The following is a 21,986-nucleotide window of genomic DNA, read 5'->3' on the forward strand; positions in this document are numbered from 1 at the left end:
TTTACTCCCTCTTTCCTGGAACCCCCTCCTCTTTCATATAGAGCTCCACTCTCCCCACCTTCAAAGTTTTATTATTCATTCATTCAGTTGTATTTATTCAGTGCTTATTGTGTGCAAAGCACTGTACTAAGTGCTTGGGGGAGTACAATATAACAACAAACCCACACATTCCTGCCCACACGGAGCTCACAGCCTAGAGGAGGAGAAAGACATTAATATAAATAAATAGATGAATGAATGATTAAATAAATAAAAAAAAATTAAAAACACATCTCCTCCAAGAGATCTTCCCCAGCTAAGCCCTCTTTACTCCTACTCCCTCTCTTGTCTGTGTCTCTGTGACATTTGGATCTGTACCCTTAAGCACTTGGTATTCATCCCACCCTCAGCCCCACAGCAGTTATATGAATATCTGTAATTTATTTTAATGTCTGTCACCTCAGCTAGACTATAAACTCCTTGTGGGCAGGGAACATGTGAACCAACTCTGTTTTATTGTACTCTCCCAAATGCTTAGTACAATGCTCTCAAACAGTAAATGCTCAATAAATACCACTAACTGATTGACTTTTGTTCCACAGGTTTCTGTTTACAGATTACAATAGACTCTCTAGTGTAGGTGGAGAAACATCCATGGCTGAGATGATTGCAACTCTCTCTGATGCTTGTGAAAGGGAGTTCGGTTTTTTGGCAACAAGACTTTTTCGAGTGTTCAAAACAGAAGATACACAAGGTAGGACTTGGGAGACATTCACATTTGTTCTTCCCTCTTGGAATTTCTGTTTTCTAATGGTGGCATTAACTAAAAAGATGTTTATATGTCTTCAGAAAGGCATTTTCTTGAAATATCTTAGACCATCATTATGTAATACTCCATGGGATATTTTAGAAATTGAATGAGAAATAACCGAAATAATATCTTTATGCTCTAGGTAAAAAGAAGTGGAAAAAAACATGTTGCCTACCATCCTTTGTCATTTTCCTTTTCATTCTGGGCTGTGCCATTTCTGGGATCACTCTTCTGGCCATATTCCGAGTTGATCCAAAATGTCTGACCGTGAATGCTATTCTCATATCAGTGGCCTCCATAGTTGGCTTGGCCTTGGTCTTAAACTGTCGCACGTGGTGGCAAGTATTGGATTCCATCTTAAATTCTCAGCGAAAACGTCTCCACAGTGCCGCCTCCAAGCTGCACAAGTTGAAAAGTGAAGGATTCATGAAGGTAGGCACTGATAAAGTCAATTCAAAAGCATTTTGAGAGAGAATCGAATCTTACTTAATCATAGGGACTTTTTTGAGTTTGAGTTTTGCAAATGTTACTTTCATTCAGTGAGTTCGGTGTCAGCTAGGTTTGCACTGATCAGACCCCTTCATTCAGGGTAGTCTGTCACTGGAAGAATATGAGGGCAAGTAATAGTATTTCCAAGATTCTCTAAGAGCTTAAATGTCCATGGCTTTTTTCGTATTTATTTTTGGAAACACCCCTGAGCAGCCGTTTGGCTCTTTTGCACAGAGATGTTGGTCTACCCTTGCTCCATCAGTAACGAGCTCCTCTGCCTCTCCCCCCAAAAAATCGCCCAACTTTACGCAGTTGTTGGTGGAGCCAGAACTAAAAGTCTATGCTCACATCTCACTGTTCATTGTTTAGACTGTTTAGACTGCACCACTTCTTGTCTCACTGTAAATCTTTTGAATGTAAAGTACTGTAAGTTTCCCGTGCTTCCTTCCTGACAGGTTCTTAAGTGTGAAGTAGAATTAATGGCCAGAATGGCAAAAACTATCGATAGCTTTACTCAGAACCAGACACGGCTAGTGGTTATTATTGATGGGTTGGATGCCTGTGAACAGGACAAAGTGCTACAGATGCTTGACACAGTAAGTGAAATATCGTAACAGACTCTTACTAAGGAACATGCTGAATTTTTCAGAGAAAGATAAAGTTGTTTAAATTGAAAGTGCCTAATCACGTTGCTTATATGAGTTTTGAGTGATACATTGGTAACTGAGACTCTGGTTTCTGGAACCATCTTTGTAATTCTTTTAGAAATTATAGAGGACATAGGGGAATTAAACAAGCATCCTTTCTGTCAGAGAGCTTACAGGCTAAGCAGATAGATCCCTGATATGGTTTCTGCCTAATTGAATGACCTACTTCTAGATAAAAATGTAATGGTCATCATTGTAAAATCTCTCCAATTCCCTTCTCCCACAGGTCCTACTTCTAGATAAAAATGTAATGGTCATCATTGTAAAATCTCTCTAATTCCCTTCTCCCACAGGTCCGAGTCCTATTTTCCAAAGGTCCTTTCATTGCTATTTTTGCGAGTGACCCACACATTATTATAAAGGCAATTAATCAGAATCTTAATAGTGTGCTGCGTGATTCAAATATAAATGGGCATGACTATATGCGCAATATAGTTCATTTGCCTGTCTTCCTGAATAGCCGGGGTCTAAGTGGTGCAAAAAAATTTCTTGTAACTGGCACAACCAATGGAGATGTTCCATGCTCAGAAAATACAGGTAATGACACACTAACACATTTTAAGATCTCCCACGCACATAATTTTGTAGTTCTTTTCGGGGGTGGATTGGCAAAGGGGGATTTCTGTCTGTAATGAAAATGTCTGGCCCTTCTCTGTTTGCAAATATGGAGAGTACTCGTATTAGAATCTTTAAGGGTTTTTTATTATCGTTAAGGCTTACATGAAGATCTTGACAGAAGAGTTTCACAGAATAGTCTTGGTGAAATGACTAAGGTTGGCAGCAAAACAGCTCTCAATCGACGGGTAAGAGACTGATTTTAATTCACCATCGTCATTGGTGATATTTAGATAAAATTAATCAATGGCATTTATTGCACACTTACTATTTGCAGAGCACTGTACTAAGCGCTTAGTAGTGAAGACTCGTTCCCTGCCCACAACTTGCTCATTAAAAACTTTCTTGGGTCTGTTATGTCTTTTACTGTTAATATTTCTTAAAGCTTTATGTTGACCTTTGGTGTTTTTCTAGCCCTAACCCCAGTGTCAGAAAGTTGAGCCGGGGTATGCGTCTCCTTTCTGAAACTCCGATTTCCAAGTTGAAAGGAGCCGTTTTTGGCTTGCCTCGAGCTCAGCACTATAGCAGTCAAAAGATACCTCTGTTTCTGATACCAGGGGCCTGTCCCTGGGTGCTTTTCCAAGGGCAGAAAAACGGGACTTGAACATCCCTTGCATCGCTCGCAACCCTCAAGTCTGGCTGAGAGAGGGACTGAAATTAGCTGCATCAATGAATGAGTTCCCAGGGTTGGTTGGGTCCCGTAGCTGATTCTGCATGGAGTTCCAGTTGTGAATTCAACGAGGAGCCCATGAGGCTGAGGTCAAAGTCAGAAAGCTGAGAGAGGGGAGGTGGAGGGCCGGAAGGGGAAGCATTGTTCTCTGTCAATACTATAGTTTGAAATTCCCAAGCCTATTGTAATTAGAGGTCTGCCTATCTGTTTCTCTCTCCTGCGGGGTGGGGGGGGTTTTTGTGTGTGTGTGTGTGTGTGTGTGTGTGTGTGTGTGTGTGTGTGTGTGTGTGTGTGTGTGTGTGTGTGTGTGAGACCTAGCACTTCAATAAATTTTTTTAACTAGTATTCAAAAACTATTTTATTACTATTAAATGTAAGATTATATTTCTTTGCTACAAATCACAATCTGTCTTGAGAAGCAACAGGTCTAGTGGAAAGATCACGGGCCTGGGGTTCAGAGTAGCTGGGTTTTAATCCCGGCTCTGCCACCGGCTTTCTCTGTAACTATAGGAAAGCCACTTAACTTCTCTGTGTTTCAGTTTCCTCATCTGTAAAATGGGGATTCAGTAGCAGTTTTCTCTCCCTTAGATTGTGAGCCCCATGTGGGAGAGGGACTGTGTTTGACCTGGTTGTCTTGAGGGTAGTCCAGCGCTTAGTATGGTGCTTACCATATACCTCACTTACTATTATTGTGTCCATCAAGCTGCCAACCCCTTGTCCATGTCCTTCCTCTGACCTGCAACTCCCTCCACCTTCATTTCTGACAGTCTACCACTCTCCCCACCTTCAGAACCCTCCAAAAATCACATCTCCTCCAAGAGGCCTTCCCTGACTAAGCCTCATTTCCCGCACCTCCCCCTGTACTGCCTCTGCGCTTGTCTGTGTATGCCTTAGGCACTTTGATACTGACCCATGTAAAAATATTAACCATATGTAAAAATCCACAGACACCTCCATTTCCCCTTCTGTAATTTATTTTCATCTCTCTCTCCAGCTGTAGCCTGTAAGCTCCTTGCAGGCAGGAATCGTGCCTCCCAACTCTATTGTATTGTGCTTTGCCAAGTCCCAAGTGCAGTGTCTGCACCACCCAGTAAGCTCTCAGTGAATACCATTGATTGATTGAATTTGCAGGGGCAGGATAAAGAATATTGCATTTAATAAAAGAAGTCCCTAAGAAAGCAGCATAGCTTGAAAAGGAGTCTCCAAGATTTCCAACTTATTTTATGTTGTTTTCAGGACACCTATAGGCGAAGACAGATGCAGCGGACAGTTACCCGTCAGATGTCTTTTGACCTTACCAAATTGTTGGTGACAGAGGACTGGTTCAGTGATATAAGTCCTCAGACTATGCGAAGATTACTTAATATTGTTTCTGTGACGGGTGAGTTTCACTCTTTTTGGTACTGCTGGAGGTTTATTTTGTCATAATAATAGTGCTTCTTAAGTGCCTACTGGGTGCAAAGCACTGTACTGAGAACTGGGAAAGAATACATCGGTGAGAATTAGGGTCCCTGGGCCTCAGATGTTTCACAGTCTAAGAATGAAGGGGGAAAGGGAGCTGGCGACTGACACATAAGGAAATAATGAAACAGTAAAGACATGAAGTCAACGTAAAAGGCAAAGACGGGGATGAATGCGGGGTAAGAACCCAGCTGTAGGGTACCGTGGCTCGAAGAAGCAGCGTGGCTCAGTGGAAAGAGCACGGGCTTTGGAGTCGGAGGTCATGGGTTCGAATCGCGGCTCCGCCACCTGTCTGCTGTGTGACCTTGGGCAAGTCACTTAACTTCTCTGAGCCTCAGTTACCCCATCTGTAAAATGGGGATTAAAACTGTGAGCCCCCCGTGGGGCAACCTGATCACCTTGTATCCCCCCCAGCGCTTAGAACAGTGCTTTGCACATAGTAAGCGCTTAACAAATGCCATCATCATCATTGAAGAACAGAGTTTCAGCGTTCTTGTGTCTCAAAGTCCTAGGGTAAGAGCCCCAGCCCCAAGGACCGTCCCAGCCACGGCCATGTGGGCGTCCCGGGTTTCGTGAAGGCGACGGGCTACTGCTGCACTGCCACTTCGGCCCCTCTCGCGGAGGAGAAGTGAGGCAGGGGGGCCACGAGGCCCTAGGCTGAGGTGGCGTGGGTGGGCGGAGGGCGAGGCCGGGGGTGGGAGGGGGGTGCAGCGTGGGTTACTACTCTCTATCCAAGGGACTGGAACATCCAGTGATTTGGGAGCCCAACTTTGGATGCACTGCTGCTCTTTTGAAGGTTGATCGGGCTCCCCACTTAGAAACCAAATGTGGGATGTGAATTCAGTTTGAGCTTTAGTGTGCTTTTCATATCTGTCCATTAACTAGGCTATTAAACATCATTTCTGTTTCTCTTATGCTCTAAAGGACGATTGCTCAGAGCTAATCAAATTATTTTCAACTGGGATAGACTGGCTAGCTGGATCAATATTACAGAACAGTGGCCGTATCGTACGTCATGGCTCATATTGTATTTGGAGGAGACCGAGGGCGTTCCAGATCAGCTGACTTTAAAAACCATCTACGAAAGGTATCTTGTTTATGGAATAGCTGCCGGCTGGGGGCCAGCGGATGGGTGCAAGGGAAGGCATGGGTAAAAACGGGTACTCATTCACATGTTTTCTTAGCTCAGGGAGATTTAATGAAGGAGGCGGCAGTGGGTTAATTGTGCTGAATTTTTCTTATTGTGTTAAAGCCACATGATAAAGAAGTATATGCAGCTGTAATAGAGAGTGGCTGTAAACTTAGGAAATATTTTGGAAAACTGAGAGTAAAACATGACTCAGTGTTTATTACTGGGGGAAAAAAATAGAACTGACACATTAGAAAGAATAAGCTGGTAAGCTTCTAGAGGAAATCCAGAAAAGGCATTATTCATTCAAAACTCTTTTCTGAGTTGAAATGACGAATTAGAAAGTACCAAATCATTTATAATTGTTTCTCGTAACTGCTTATTATGTGCCAGGAACTGTCCTCAGCATGTTAGTTGTTACAAGATAATGAAATCTGAGATAGGCCCCTGTGTTCCCCCTAAGAGGTAGGAGGACCAGATCTCCCTTCCATTTTAGAGGTGAGGAAACAGAGGAAACACAGATAGATAAGTGACTTGTCCCTGGTCTCCGGTGAGGTTTATTTCTGGGAGATTAAAATTGGAGCAGCTTTGCTACAAACCATTGAATTAGGGCTAAACGTACTGCCCACCCTGTATTGAGTAGCTTGCCATGGCAGGTATGGGATTCAAAACCCCCACCAGGGTCAGTCCGGGGCGGCTCCAGCAGTCACAGTTGACCTGTATTCCTAAACCAGATATGCTCAAAATCTGGATGTAGTTAATAACACAGATGGGAAAAGTTTACAATAGAGAATACTGAAGACCAGATGTGCAGGGTAATATTTACACCCCTGAAGGGGTTTGGGGCTACTGGGGCCGAGCTGAGGCTGTGAATAACAGACGTCAGGAGCCGTGTGCTGTGTGTCCTGTGGCTGCCTGACAGCTTTGCTTGGGGAAAAAGCCAGAAACGGGGTGAGGATGAACTCCCAAATGAAGATCATACCCAGGTTAACCTTCTCTGCCTTCCCTTTTACCCCAGGTATATTTTAGGTAGAGAGAAATAATTTACCACACGGGTAATAATGCTAATATAATAATTGTGGTATTTGTTATCTGCTTACGATGTGCCAAACACTGTGATAAGCACTTTGACAAGGACTAAGGTGGACACAATACAATCAGATCAATCAGTAGTGTTAATTGAATATTTACTGTGTTTAGGGCACTGTATTACGCACCTGGGAAAGATATAATCCAATAGAATTGCTGGACGTGATTCCTGTCCACAAGGAGCTTACAGTCTAGAGGGACACGGATTGGACACAGTCCTGTTCCCCAAATAAGGCTCACAGCCTAAGGGGGAGAGGAAACAGGTATCGAATTCCCATTTTACGGAGGAGAACAGGTACCAAATTCCCGTTTTACAGAGGAGGAAACTGTGGTACGAAGAAGCCAAGTCACTGTTCCAAGTCACACCACAGGGCAGGGGCAGAGCTGGAACTAGAATTCAGATCATCATCATCATCAATCGTATTTATTGAGCGCTTACTATGTGCAGAGCACTGTACTAAGCGCTTGGGAAGTACAAATTGGCAACATATAGAGACAGTCCCTACCCAACAGTGGGCTCACAGTCTAAAAGGGGGAGACAGAGACCAAACATACTAACAAAATAAAATAAATAGAATAGATATGTACAAATAAATTAATTAATTAAATAAATAAATAGAGTCAAAAAATATGTACAAACATACATACATATATATAGGTGGCAGCTTGGCAGCTTGATAGACACAATAATAATAAGTGAGGTGCTGGCCATTAATTCTACTTCACACTTAAGAACCTGCTCCTCTCCTCAGAGCGCCGCCATTGACGCCCGGGACTCCGTTCCCGAGAGGCCCGGCCGCCCGCCCTCCCGCCATCTCAGCGCCCCCACGGACGCCCCCCCTGCTTCCACCCCCACACTTCGGAGGCCTTCCGTAAAGTGCCCCTCACCCCCCCCCCCTTCCCGGTCCGGTCCTGACTGACTCTCCCCCCGCCCGCCCCCAGGTAAAAAGCCCTTGTTAGCACCTTGTTAGCACCATGTTAGCACCATGTTACATGTTACATTAACGACAACCTCATTCACACCTCCTCAGCCCTCCCATGCTAGTTGACTGTTGGCTCCCCTCCCCAGGTATCTCTGCTCCCTGACCCCCCTTAACTGGCCCACCCTACTCCAGCTCTGAATAGTTTGTATCTGCTCTCTGTGGCATCATTGTCTGCCAATTCTATTATTGCCATAGCATATTGATTGCTCAACTACACCCTGTGATGCCATCGCCTACTTTTATCATTGCTACTGTTTTATTGCTTCTGCATCTCAATTGTTAACCCCCCGCGGTACTGTCACTCGCCCTGCTGACCTCACCATGAACTTTCAGTTCCCTTGCTCCCAACTGCCATTCCCATTCCTCACCTTCCCCTTCCCCTCTCCCACCCAGCTGTTTCCCTCCCTCTCACCCACCAAGACCGCTCCCCCTCAAGCCCTACCAAGGATTCCTCTGTACCAGCGCAGGTCCTCCGCTTCTCCCTCCCGGCCCCCCTCCTCCCCTTCTCCCCGCCCCCACCCCATCCCAGTTCTCCTTTCCCATCGCCACCCCCCTTCCCACTCTCCCCGCCCAGGCCCCCGCCAACTCATCCCAATCCAAACCCTCCCCACCCCTCGCACCCTTCCCCCTCCCTCCCCTCCCTCGACAGCTGATGCCAAGTGTGGCCTCTGGAACCCCCGCTCCATTTTAAGTAAGATCCCTTTCATCATGGACCTTTTCCTTTCCAGTTCTCTACTCCTCCTCGCCCTAACTGAAACATGGCTGTCGCCAGACGACACGGTCTCTTCTGCTGCTCTCTGCAGTGCAGGCCTCTTCTTTTCCCACTCCCCCAGACTCACCGGAAAAGGAGGAGGTGTCGGTTTCCTTCTCGCCCCCCAATGTCGCTTTCGCACTATCCCTCCTCCCCCTTCCCTTTCCTTCCCTTCCTTTGAAGCCCACATTGTTCGCCTCTACCACCCCCTCCAGATTCTTGTAGCCGTCATCTACCGCCCTCCGGGCCCCACTTCCAACTTCTTTAACGACTTTGACCCCTTCCTCACATTCCTTCTCTCCTTCTCCATGCCCACTCTGATCCTCGGAGACTTCAATATCCACATGGATATCCCTAACGACTCCTCTGCCGCCCGCCTTCTATCTCTCCTTGACGCTGCCAACCTCTTCCTCCACCCCACCTCACCCACTCACCAACTTGGTCATACCCTCGACCTCATCATCTCCTACCGCTGCACTGTGTCCACCCTCACCAACTCTGTGATCCCTCTCTCTGATCATAATCTTCTCACCTGCCTCCTCACTCCCACACCTTTCCCCTGTAAATCCGTATTACTCCCTCATAGAGATCTCCGCTCTCTGGACCCCACCCATCTTTCGGAGCGCCTCACACCCCACCTCGCCGCCCTCTCCTCTCTACCCAGTCTTGATGATCAGATTACTGCTCTCAACTCTACCCTTTCTACTCAGCTAGACTCGCTCGCTCCCCTTTCCCTTCGCCGCTCTCGCACCACTAACCCACAGCCCTGGATCACTGCCACTGTCCGCCTCCTTCGCTCTTATGCTCGAGCTGCCGAACGCTGCTGGCGAAAGTCTAAACACCATGCCAACCTCGTTCACTTCAAGTTTATCCTTTCCTGCCTTAACTCAGCCCTCTCTTCTGCCAGACAAAACTATTTCTCCTCCCTTATTGACACCCATGCCCATCACCCCCGCCAGCTCTTCCGTACATTCAACTCCCTTCTCAGGCCCCCGGTTCCTCCCCCTCCTCCTTCCCTCACCCCCAACGATCTGGCCTCCTACTTCATTAACAAAATTAAATCCATCAGGTCCGACCTCCCCAATGTCTCTTCCCCCCTTTCTCCAACCCCCCGGCTCTCAACACTCTCTGCTACTCTCCCATCCTTCCCAGCGGTATCCTCAGAGGAACTCTCCTCCCTCCTCTCAAGTGCTACTCCGGCCACCTGTGCTTCTGACCCCATTCCCTCTCATCTTATGAAATCTCTCGCTCCATCCCTTCTCCCCTCCTTAACTTCCATCTTCAACCGCTCACTCTCCACTGGTTCCTTCCCCTCTGCCTTCAAGCATGCCCATGTCTCTCCCATCCTAAAAAAACCCTCTCTTGACCCCACCTCACCTTCTAGTTATCGTCCCATATCCCTCCTACCATTCCTTTCCAAACTCCTTGAACGAGTTGTCTACACGCGCTGCCTAGAATTCCTCAACAACAACTCTCTCCTCGACCCCCTCCAGTCTGGCTTCCGTCCCCTTCATTCCACGGAAACTGCCCTCTCAAAGGTCACCAATGACCTCCTGCTTGCCAAATCCAACGGCTCATACTCTGTCCTAATCCTCCTCGACCTCTCAGCTGCCTTTGACACTGTGGACCACCCCCTTCTCCTCCACACGTTATCTGACCTTGGCTTCACAGACTCCGTCCTCTCCTGGTTCTCCTCTTATCTCTCCGGTCGTTCTTTCTCAGTCTCTTTTGCAGGCTCCTCCTCCCCCTCCCATCCTCTTACGGTGGGGGTTCCCCAAGGTTCAGTGCTTGGTCCCCTTCTGTTCTCAATCTACACTCACTCCCTTGGTGACCTCATTCGCTCCCACGGCTTCAACTATCACCTCTACGCTGATGACACCCAGATCTACATCTCTGCCCCTGCTCTCTCCCCCTCCCTCCAGGCTCGCATCTCCTCCTGCCTTCAGGACATCTCCATCTGGATGTCCGCCCGCCACCTAAAGCTCAACATGTCGAAGACTGAGCTCCTTGTCTTCCCTCCCAAACCTTGTCCTCTCCCAGACTTTCCCATCTCTGTTGACGGCACTACCATCCTTCCCGTCCCACAAGCCCGCATCCTTGGTGTCATCCTCGACTCCGCTCTCTCATTCACCCCTCACATCCAAGCCGTCACCAAAACCTGCCGGTCTCAGCTCCGCAACATTGCCAAGATCCGCCCTTTCCTCTCCATCCAAACTGCTACCCTGCTCATTCAAGCTCTCATCCTATCCCGTCTGGACTACTGCACTAGCCTTCTCTCGGATCTCCCATCCTCGTGTCTCTCTCCACTTCAATCCATACTTCATGCTGCTGCCCGGATTATCTTTGTCCAGAAACGCTCTGGACATATTACTCCCCTCCTCAAAAACCTCCAATGGCTACCGATCAATCTGCGCATCAGGCAGAAACTCCTCACCCTGGGCTTCAAGGCTGTCCATCACCTCGCCCCCTCCTACCTCACCTCCCTTCTCTCCTTCTACTGCCCAGCCCGCACCCTCCGCTCCTCCACCACTAATCTCCTCACTGTACCTCGCTGTCGCCTGTCCCGCCATCGACCCCCGACCCACGTCATCCCCCGGGCCTGGAATGCCCTCCCTCTGCCCATCCACCAAGCTAGCTCTCTTCCTCCCTTCAAGGCCCTGCTGAGAGCTCACCTCCTCCAGGAGGCCTTCCCAGACTGAGCCCCTTCTTTCCTCTCCCCCTCGTCCCCCTCTCCATCCCCCCATCTTACCTCCTTCCCTTCCCCACAGCACCTGTATATATGTATATATGGTTGTACATATTTATTACTCTATTTATTTATTTATTTATTTATTTTACTTGTACATTTCTATCCTACTTATTTTATTTTGTTGGTATGTTTGGTTCTGTTCTCTGTCTCCCCCTTTTAGACTGTGAGCCCACTGTTGGGTAGGGACTGTCTCTATGTGATGCCAATTTGTACTTCCCAAGCGCTTAGTACAGTGCTCTGCACATAGTAAGCACTCAATAAATACGATTGATTGATTGATTGATTGTCAGGAAGGAAGCACGGGAAACTTACAGTACTTTACATTCAAAAGATTTACAGTGAGACGAGAAGTGGTGCAGAGTCTAAACAGTCTAAGCAATGAACAGTGAGATGGGAGCATAGACTTTTAGTTCTGGCTCCACCAACAACTGCGTAAAGTTGGGCCATCTTTTTGTGGGGAGGGGCAGAGGAGCTCACTACTGACGGAGCAAGGGTAGACCAACATCTCTGTGCAAAAGAGCCAAACAGCTGCTCAGGGGTGTTTCCAAAAATAAATACGAAAAAAGCCATGGACATTTAAACTCTTAGAGAATCTTGGAAATACTTTTACTTGCCCTCATATTCTTCCAGTGACAGACTACCCTGAGTCCCGGAACTCACAAAATCAGGAAGATCTCTTTCGGCTGGATTTTAGGGAGCAGGGACACATCCCAGCCAGCAACGAGCTCCAGATCGCCATTTCCCTTTGCTCTGCTCTTTGGAGAGCCTGGTTCCACCCTTAGGGATGTGGAGCTTCCCCCGTGTTGGCCCCCTCTAGTAGAAGGTTCCAAACACCTCTAGAGAAGCAGCGTGGCTCAATGGAAAGAGCCTGGGCTTTGGAGTCAGGGGTCATGGGTTTGAATCCCGACTCCACCACTTGTCAGCTGTGTGACTTTGGGCAAGTCACTTAACTTCTCTGGGCCTCAGTTACCCCATCTGTAAAATGGGGATGAAGACTGTGAGCCCCACGTGGGACAACCTGATCACCTTGTAACCTCCCCAGCGCTTAGAACAGTGCTTTGCACATAGTAAGCGCTTAATAAATGCCATCATCATCATTAGTATTATTATTACCTCTGAGGGCTCCTGTAATATTCTAGACCATTCAAGTGGGCAGGAAACTTGGCCTACTGGAAAGAGCACAGGTCTGGGGGTTAGGAGACCTGGGTTGTTTTAAGATCCTGAGTAAGTCATGTGATTCATCAGTCAGTCAGATTTATTGAGTGCAGAGCACTGTACTGAGTGCTTGGGAGAGCCCGTGACAGAGTGGGTAGACATGCTCCCTGCCCACAAAGAGCTTACAGTCTAGAAGGGGAGACGAGCGTTAAAATACAGTACGGCTAGGTACATAAGAGCTGTGGGGCTGAGGGTAGGGTGAAGGGTACAAATCCAAGTGCGAGGATGACTTGGAAGGGAGAGGAAGTGGGGGAAATGAGGGCCTCGTGAGGAGAGGCCTCTTAGAGGAGTTGTGGTTTTTAGGAAGCTTTTAAGGTGGGGAGAGTGATGGTCTGTTGAATTTTAACGGGGAAGGAGTGGCAGGATAAGGGTGGAATGAGACTGAGAATGACTTAACCTCAGTGCCTTGGTTTCCTCATCTGTGAAATGGGAATAAGGTACCTATTCTCCTTCCCTTATAGACTGTGAAACTTGTGTGGGGTGGCACTGTGTCTTATTTGATTAGCTTGTACATTCGCTAGTGCTTAGTATAGTATCTGGCACATAGTAAGCACTTAATAAATACCATTATTATTATTAGACCATTGTTATATTATTATTATTTCCACTAGCACAGCCTAGTGGAAAGAACACCAGACTAGGAATCATGAGACCTGGGTTCTAATCCTGGGTTTGCCACTTGCCTGCTGTGTGACCTTGGACAAGTGACTTCTGTGCCTCGGTTTCTTCATCTGTATAATGAGCTCTCTGCCAGAGCAGGCCAGTAGCAGAGGTGAGACTAGAGCCTGGGTCTCCTTACTCCCATGGTCTTTTCGGTTAGGCCATGCTGTCTTCTCAACCCTGAGCAACTATTATTATCTGCCGTTTCTGAATCTACTGTTGATTCTAAAGAAGGAGTAAAACGTTGAAGAGAATCCTCCCTATAACTAATCATATGGACCCCGGTTACTTCCTTCTCCCTCAAGGTTGTCACTCTTGGGTTGTGACTTTTCATCATCCGTGCTCCCAACCTAATGAATCGTATAAATACCTCACAGTCTACCGTCAGTCAAGAAACATTCAGATAGAAATGGTTTTTAAAGCATTGCAACTGATGCCTAATGGGAAGTGTTTGGGCCCGGGAATTGGAAGACCTGGGTTCTACGAGTGGCTTTGCCACTTGTCCTGTGTAAGCTTGGGCAAGTTGCTTAACTTTTATGTGTCTCTGTTTCCTCGTCTAAAAATGGGGATTAAATACCTGTTCTCCCTCATATTTACATTGTGAGCCCCTCTTGGGACAAGGACTTGTGTCTGATGTGATTGTCTTCTATCCTCCCCCTCTAAATCGTAAGCTCATTGGGGGCAGAGAACATGTCTATCAACTCTGTTCAATCAGTCAATCAATCGTATTTATTGAGCGCTTACTGTGTGCAGAGCACTGTACTAAGTGCTTGGGAAGTACAAGTATTATGCTCTCCTGAGCACTTAATGCAGTGCTCTGCACAGAGCGCTCAGTAAATCCTATTGATTGATTGATTGAATGATCTACCTCTGTGCTTAGTACAGTGCCTGATAACGTTATGGGTTTGACAAATGCCACAATTATAATTACTAGCCAATATCTGGGGGTGGTGTTGTATATTTTATTATTTTTTTCCCTGTTATTTCGTAGTTTAGTTTTGAAAGAAATAACAATCCATTTCAGTATGGATAGTAGCCTTCTTTGTTCCTTAGTTTGGGGTTTCTCTTTGCCCATTGTAAGCTACTTTTTAACTGAGAAAGTTTGTCGAGACAAATGTCATAGACTACATTAAATTGGAATTCCAGAAGATGGCAGTAGTGAATAGCTGCCATAGACTGGGGAAAGGTGATGCTAAATGATATTTGACTTTTCATATTTTCAAGAGCCTTTTTTCTCAGGAAAATTGACTGATTTTATTTTATTTTCACAACAACGTTATCTAGTGCTGTTTTTTTTACTGCCAAGAATAATCGCTTCTTCCACTACACAGGTAATTAGGAATTCTTAGCTGACTGTAACACAGCACATTTGAAGCAATTTAAAAATAAAACTTCCAACATCTTTACTTCCATCAGTCATTTGACACTGCAGGTTTAGAGCGTACAATCCGAAGCATCAGGTATTTAAAGTTTTGTAGTACTGAAAGCAGATTTGGATCTTCTCTCGTAAATGACTGTGATGGCTGGTTTAGAGTGCGAGCCTGTGTGGGTCAGGGACTGTGCCCAACCTAATTAACTTGTTGGTACCCCAGCACTTAGAACAGTGTTTGACACATAGTAAATGCTTAATAAATACCGTAAAATAGTGGAAAATCAATCGATCATATTACTGCTTGTAGAACAGTTTACTAAGTGCTTAGGAGAGTGCAGTATAATGATATAACAGAGTTGGTAGGCATGTTCCCTGCCCTCTTGCAGTCTAGAGGGGGAGACAGACATTAATATAAATGACTATATTGTAGATATGTACTTAAGTGCTGTGGGGGGACGGGGTGAACAAAGGGAGCAAGTCAGGGTGACGCAGAAGAGAGTCAGAGAAAAATAAATGAGGGCTTAGTCTGGGAAGTCCTCTTGGAGGAGATGTGCCTTCAATAGCCTTTGAAGGTGGGGAGAGCAATTGTCTGTCAGATATTAAAAGGGAGGGCATTCTGGGCAAGAGACAAGATGTGACTAAGAGGTCGGTGGAGAGATAGGTGAGACTGAGGTACAGGGAGTAGGTTGGCACAACAGGAGTGAAGTATGTGGACTGGGTTGTAGTAGAGCAGTGAGATGAGGTAGGAGGGGGCAAGGTGATTGAGTGCTTTAAGGCTGATGGTAGGGAGTTTCTATTTGATGTGGAGTTGGATGGGCAATCACTGGAGGTTCTTGAGGAGTGGGGAAACACGGACTGAATGATTTTGTAGAAAAATGATCTGGGCAACAGAGTGAAGTATAGACTGGAGTAGGGAGAGACAGAAGCCACGGAAATCAACAAGGAGGCTGATACGGTAATCAAGGCAGGATAGGATAAGTGCTTGGATTTTGCGTGGTAACAGTTTGGAGAGGAAGGGTGGATTTTAGTGATGCTGTGAAGGCTGAACCACAGAATTTAGTGAGATTGAATAAGTGAGTTAAATGAGAGAGATGAGTCAAGGATAATACCAAGGTTTGGGCTTATGCGACAGGAGGATGATGGTACTGTCTACAGTATTGGGAATATCGGGGAGGACAGGGTTTGGGTGGGAAGATAATCAATTGTATTTATTGAGCACTTACTGTTTGCAGAGCACTGTACTAAGCGCTTGGGAAGTACAAGTTGGCATTTGGACCCATTAAGTTTGAGATGTCAGCGGGACATCCAAGTAGAGATGTCTTGAAGGCAGGAGGAAATGTGAGACTGCAGAGAGGGAGAGAGATCCGGGTTGGAAACGTAGATTTGAGAATCATCTGCATGAAAGTGGTGGTTGAAGCCATTGGAGTGAATCAGTTCTCCAAGGGAGTTAGTGTAAGTGGAAACTAGAAGAGGACCCAGAACTAAACCTTGAGGGACTCCCACAGTTAGGGGGAGGGAGGCAGAGGAGGAAGCCGTGAAAGAGACTGAGACTGATCAGCCAGAAAAATAGGAGGAGAACTAGAAGAGGACAGTGTCAGTGAAGCTGGGGTTGGATAATGTTCCCAGGAGAAGGGGGTTGTCAACAGTGTCGAAGGCAGCTGAGAGATCGAGGAGGATTGTGATGGTGTCAAGGCTGTTGGACTTGGTAAGAAGGAGATCATAGGTGACCTTTGAGAGGGCAGAAAACCCCTTGGTTTTGGAACAAAGCTGTTATTATTTTGGAGGGAGTGGTGCCACATCTGTGAGTGGTTCTACTGTCTAAGGCCAGGTGTGACATCAAATGGCAAAACAAGATCATGTGCAACGAAAGTCTGAAATGCAGTCTGTCTCCTAGCATGGAAACCATGCTTACCTTAACCGAGTCACACAGGGTGGGATTATGTGATGAAGAGGATGGGCAACAGGATCTAATGGGTGGGTTGCTGTGGTTTGCTGGGGTTGAGCAAGGACACTATTCTGTGCTAGGTGGAAGGTATGAGCAATGTTGTGGAGACGAGACTCCTACCAGTAATAAGGTATTTATTAAGCACTTACTGTACACAGAACACTGTACTAAGGGCTGGGAAAGAAGACATATAAGGACATATAGTTAAGGTGTAAGTAAGTTTGCTTCGGAGACCATAAATCGAGAAGTCAAGATGTGGTGGGATAAGGGTGGTGATTGATTAAGAGCGTGCAATCCAAAGGTTAGGAGTTTTCTATACCTTTTGTGGCAAAATTGGTAATCATGGATGATTGGAGGAGGGAAGTGATTGGTTCTGGTTGTTGACTGGTTGGTAATTTAGAAAGCTGATGCATTTACCTTTACGCCGGGTACCCGAGCAGCTGTTGTATGCTGAACTGTAAGGGAGCAGGGGTGAAGACCTAGTGAAGCACGGCCTCAAAGAGTGCACCAGAGTGGCAGATAGTTGGGAGACGACAGATGAGATGTTCCCTTAGCCTTCACAGAGACTGCCATCTTAAGAGGGACTGGCTGGACCCAAGCAGTAATGCACTGAGGAGGGCTGCCTTTAAGTGCGATAGCGGAAGAGCGTGCTGGACACACAGCAACCATCGTGGCCGCACTTGCATGCATGGACAAAAAATCCCCCAATCAGCGTCATCTTGGGACGCTGAAGGACAGCTGCGTGTGCTTAGGATAAACTTCAGCAAGTTTGCCTAAGAATGGATACACTGGCAGCCAGATTTGGCCCTGTATTGGAGAGGTTTAACAGCTACCAATTTGAAAATAGGGAAATAGTTGAGGCAGAGGGAGAATGAGCCGCGAGAAAACTAGTTAAAACCTTCAGGGTCTGAATGTCAGGAAAAAATATCTGAGTGACGCATCTGTTATGAAAACTTGCCCAAGGAAAACAAGAGCCCCGTTATTTGAAATGTTTAAAAGAGGAACACATCAGGCATTGAAGGACACTAGTTCAAATGGGTAACTAAATTAAGGAGATTTGTGTGTGTGTGTGTGTGTGTGTGTTTTGGATAGAAAATTAAAGAGATTATTTTTCTGACTAGCAAAATGAAATATAGGTATCATTCTGTAATTATTTCAAAAGTACAGCACTTGTTACAAATTAATACCTAGCACTGAACAAACATGCCCAGTTACTCTACTGTGGTGTGGATTAGCTTGGCTGAGTAGTATCGAAATAGAAATTAATAATAGCATAACCCTCACAAAACTGCTTTTAAAATGATCACTTTAAACTTGTATCATGACTGAAAATATCTGAAATGCACTTTTAGAGAAATAATTCAATGGCTATTTATCTAAAATCCTGTAATAGAAAGTAGGAAGATAAAGCTTATCTTCAGTTTTTATTTTACTCTCTTTCTTCTTACTTATGTATGTTAACAAAAAACCCTCAAATGATTTAGACAAAAGCTTTTAGCTCAACACATAATTGCAACAAAATTACAATAATTGTTCCAATTAAAATAATCCTGAATGAACAGTATGTCATCTTAATGTTCCAGTGGTTTATAGAAGGATCTACTTAATTAGCTGAAATTGCTTTGCAGCGTTAGTATCAAATGTCATTTGTTAAAAGTTGAACCATTTAGAAAATAATTTAACAAAGCAATTTAGCAAAACACCAAGAACCAACATTTTCTTTTTCAGCTGAATAAAGCAAGCAGATGTGTCATCAAATTGCTATAAAAATAAATGAGGCTTTTTATGGTAAAAAATAAAATTTACTACCGGTGCTAAAAAATACTATTTTCTGATTGTTTTTACCAAATCAGATTTCCTTAATAAAAATAAATGCATACCACTTATATCCTGATGCTATTAGTATGCTGTAAATACAACTTTTTTCATCTTCAAGTGATAAGCAATGAGGTATTCAAATGTTGAAACTTGAAAGACAATTGGAAAGACTTTTGTCGAACTGAAGTATATGTTTTCCAAGTTTTCTTCCTATATTTCTTCATTATTGTAAATATGTCATGCTATTTTTTGTAATCACCCCTCTGTGGATTCTTCCATCCTGTTGATTCCATTAACTCATTTTGTTAGTCATATTGTGATTAATGTAATTGGAACATAGATTTTCCCCAAATTTGTAAAGAGATAAGAATAAGCAAACAAAATTTTAATCTGAGGAAATTTGCCATTACCTATGGTAAATGAAGTTGGGCATCTTGGTCAAAATTAAGTAAATATTCTGGACTTCTAAGAAAAGTGATCTCAAGAAATAAGAGCCCTGCTTCCAGGTAGGACTGCTCGTAAAACCAACCAATCAGTCAATCAGTCAGTGGTATTTAGTGCTTACTGTGTGTAGAGCTTTGGGGTAGATACAAGTTAATCAGGTCAGACACAGTCCCCGTCCCACTTGGGGCTTACAGTCTAAGTAGAAGTGAGACTGGGTATTGAATCCCCATTTTACACTTGAGGAAAGTGAGGCAAAGAGAAGCTAAGGTCACACAGCAGACTGTTGGGGGAGCTGGGATTAGAATCCAGGTCTTCTGACTGCCAGGCCTGTGCTCTTTCCATTAGGCTTCCTCCTCCTTCCAGGACATCTCCAAATGGATGTACCGCCGCCCCTCAAGCTTAACATGTCCATTATTGAACGCCTTGACTTTTCTCCCGAATCCTCCCCTCTCCTGGTTTTCCTAAGACTGTTGACGACACCACCATCCTCCCTGTCTCTCAAGCCTGTAATCTTGATATTATCCTCAACTCTCCTCTCTTTTAACCCCCGTATTCAGGCAGCCACCAAACCCAGTTGATTCTTTCCCATTCCACTCCATCCAAACTGCCACCATGTTTGTCCATACACTGGTCATATCCTGATTTGACTTCTGCAGCAGCCACTTCACAGACCTTTCTTCCTCCATTGTCTCCCCTGTAGAGTCCATGCGCCTCTCTGTTGCCCAGGTCATTTTTCTAAAATATATCTTCCCTCAAAATCCGTCAATGGTTACCCATCCCTGTCTGTGGCAAGAAGAACCCCTAAAATTGGTTTTATGGCAATCAGCTTTCACCCCAGCACCTTTCTCAATACACCCCAGCTCACATAATTGGCTCCTCACAAGGCAACTTTCCTCTGTGCCTCATTTTCTTTCTCGCTGCCAATTTCTTGCTCCCTCCCCCTTCACACCCAGGAGATCACTGCTCTCCCCATCTTCAGAGCCTTTTGAAATATTATCTTCTCCAGGAGGCTTTTCCTGATTGTCTCATCTCATTCAATTAATGGTGTTTATTGAGCACTTACTCTCTTCAGAGCACTGTATTAAGCACTTGGGGGATACAGTAGAGTAACAGTAGAGTAGCTAGACACAATCCCTGCTATCAAGGAGATACAGTCTGGCAGGGGAGACAGACATTAAATAAATTACAGGTTAAGGAAGTAACCGAGTATAAGGCTATCTACATAAGGGCTGTAGGGGTAGGGTGAGTACCTCTACCCTGTTTCCCCTGCTACTGACACCCGACAACTTTTGTGCTACGAAACTCCTGGATGCCCTGTTCCCCCAGTAGCATGTATGTACATATCATTATACTCTGTTGTTTCCATCTTCCTGTAATTTATTAGTGTTCATCTCCCCCACCTGATTGTGAGATTCTTGAGGGCAGGGATCATGTCTACCATCTCTGTTGTACTGTCCCAAGTGCTTAGTATACTATTCTGCACAGAGTAGGAGCACAGTAAATACAATTGCTTGATTGTGGCTCCCTCCCTTGGGCTTATCCGGCCCTTCCTGGCCCCAGACTTACCAGGGACTGGTCTTCCTCCCGAGCACTGACCACTTTCCCTGCGTGTCTGGGGTCCTGCCTGTCCCTCCCCAACCACCTGAAGAAGCTGCATGGCCTAGTGGATAGAGCACGGACCTCGGAGTCAGAAGGACCCGGGTTCTAGTGCCGACTCTGCCACTTCTCTGTAAGTTCATCCTCTAGACTGTAAGCTTGTTGTGGACAGGGAATGTGTCTGCACACAGTAAGCGCTCAGTAAAGATGATTAAATGAATGAATGGATACTGTGGGACCTTGAGCAGAGTCACTGTACTTCTGTGGGCCTCAGTTCCCTCATCTGTAAAATGAGGATTAAAAGCGTGAGCCCTATGTGGGACAGGGACTGTGTCTAACCTGGTTAGCTTGTATCTACCTCAGTGCTTACAACAGCAGTGTCTGGCACACAGTAAGTGCTTTACAAATACCATCGTCATTATTATTATTTTCATCATCATCATCATCATCACCACTATGACCCCCGGCCTAAAGGTGCCACTTCACTGAAAAGGAAAAGTTGGCATGCAAGAATTGTGGCCTAGCGAGAGAGAGCGTGGGCCCGGGAGTCAAAAGGACCTGGGTTCTAATCCTAGCTCTGCCACTTTCCTGCTGTGTGACTTTGGGCAACGAACTTCACTTCTCTGTGCCTGTTACCTTATCTAAAAGTGGGGATTAAGACTGTGAATGCCACGTGGGACATTGACTCTGTCCAACCTGATTATCTTTTAATCTACCCCAGCACTTAGTACAGGGCTTGGCACATAGTAAGCGTTTAGCAAATACTATAAAATGAAACAACAAAAAACCTCCTGTCTATGTTTGGCTTTTTTTTGTGTGTGTATGTGTGTATGTAGGCAGTTAACATTTATTTCATTTTCCTGACAGAAGGGACTCATCTTATTGCCCCAAGTAGTCCGTAAGGGCTTCTAAATTTTAAATAGCTATGTGAAATGGTGTGTATCTAGTGATTGGTGCTTCAAGCCATCAACAGGCAACAGGCAGGTGGAACTGATTCTTCTCAGTGCCCGTTGTTGGGTAGTGATTGTCTCTATCTGTTGCCAAATTGTACTTTCCAAGCACATAGTACAGTGCTCTGCACACAGTAAGTGCTCAATAAATGCAATTGAATGAATGAATGAATTCCTCTGTGCGAGCTGAAGGGGAGCTGCCCTTGGCTAACCTAACCTTTCGCCCTTCACTTGCTGGGGGGCTTCATCGTAGCATTCACTTTGGCCCAGTTGAAGCAGCTTGGCTAGATGAAAACTGCTCAGCCTTTAGAATCAACTACAGATCCTGAAGGTGGGGAAGCAAATTCATTTTCACCTCTTAAGCCAGCCTTGGAGTTGAGCCTTGATGTGATCTTTCTCCGTTCCACTTCAGTCTAGCCCAACACAGTTCGTGACTACGGAGTGCAGTTCCACAACTGCAAATATGGACCGTTATAGCTGAAACCCTAGGGAACAATCGATTGCTTGAACGAAGACCTTTCCTTTTCCCATACAGTTTCCATTTTTTATTACT

At 45.4% G+C, this 21,986-nt stretch overlaps 1 protein-coding gene across 8 annotated transcripts in view; it reads left to right on the top strand.

The window, feature by feature from the left end:
- KIDINS220 (kinase D interacting substrate 220) overlaps positions 1–21,986 on the top strand; it is a 104,001-nt gene that overhangs the window by 44,678 nt on the left and 37,337 nt on the right. For all 8 annotated transcript variants that reach the window (XM_038772685.1, XM_038772684.1, XM_038772686.1 and 5 more), the window contains exons 16-22: positions 582–733; positions 933–1,222; positions 1,735–1,875; positions 2,280–2,523; positions 2,701–2,789; positions 4,508–4,652; positions 5,657–5,819. In XM_038772685.1, coding sequence (XP_038628613.1) covers positions 582–733; positions 933–1,222; positions 1,735–1,875; positions 2,280–2,523; positions 2,701–2,789; positions 4,508–4,652; positions 5,657–5,819 — 1,224 coding nt within the window. The remainder of the gene's footprint in view (positions 1–581; positions 734–932; positions 1,223–1,734; positions 1,876–2,279; positions 2,524–2,700; positions 2,790–4,507; positions 4,653–5,656; positions 5,820–21,986) is intronic.

The sequence above is a fragment of the Tachyglossus aculeatus genome, chromosome X1 (assembly GCF_015852505.1).
Source record: "Tachyglossus aculeatus isolate mTacAcu1 chromosome X1, mTacAcu1.pri, whole genome shotgun sequence".
Classification (NCBI taxonomy): Eukaryota; Metazoa; Chordata; class Mammalia; order Monotremata; family Tachyglossidae; genus Tachyglossus; species Tachyglossus aculeatus.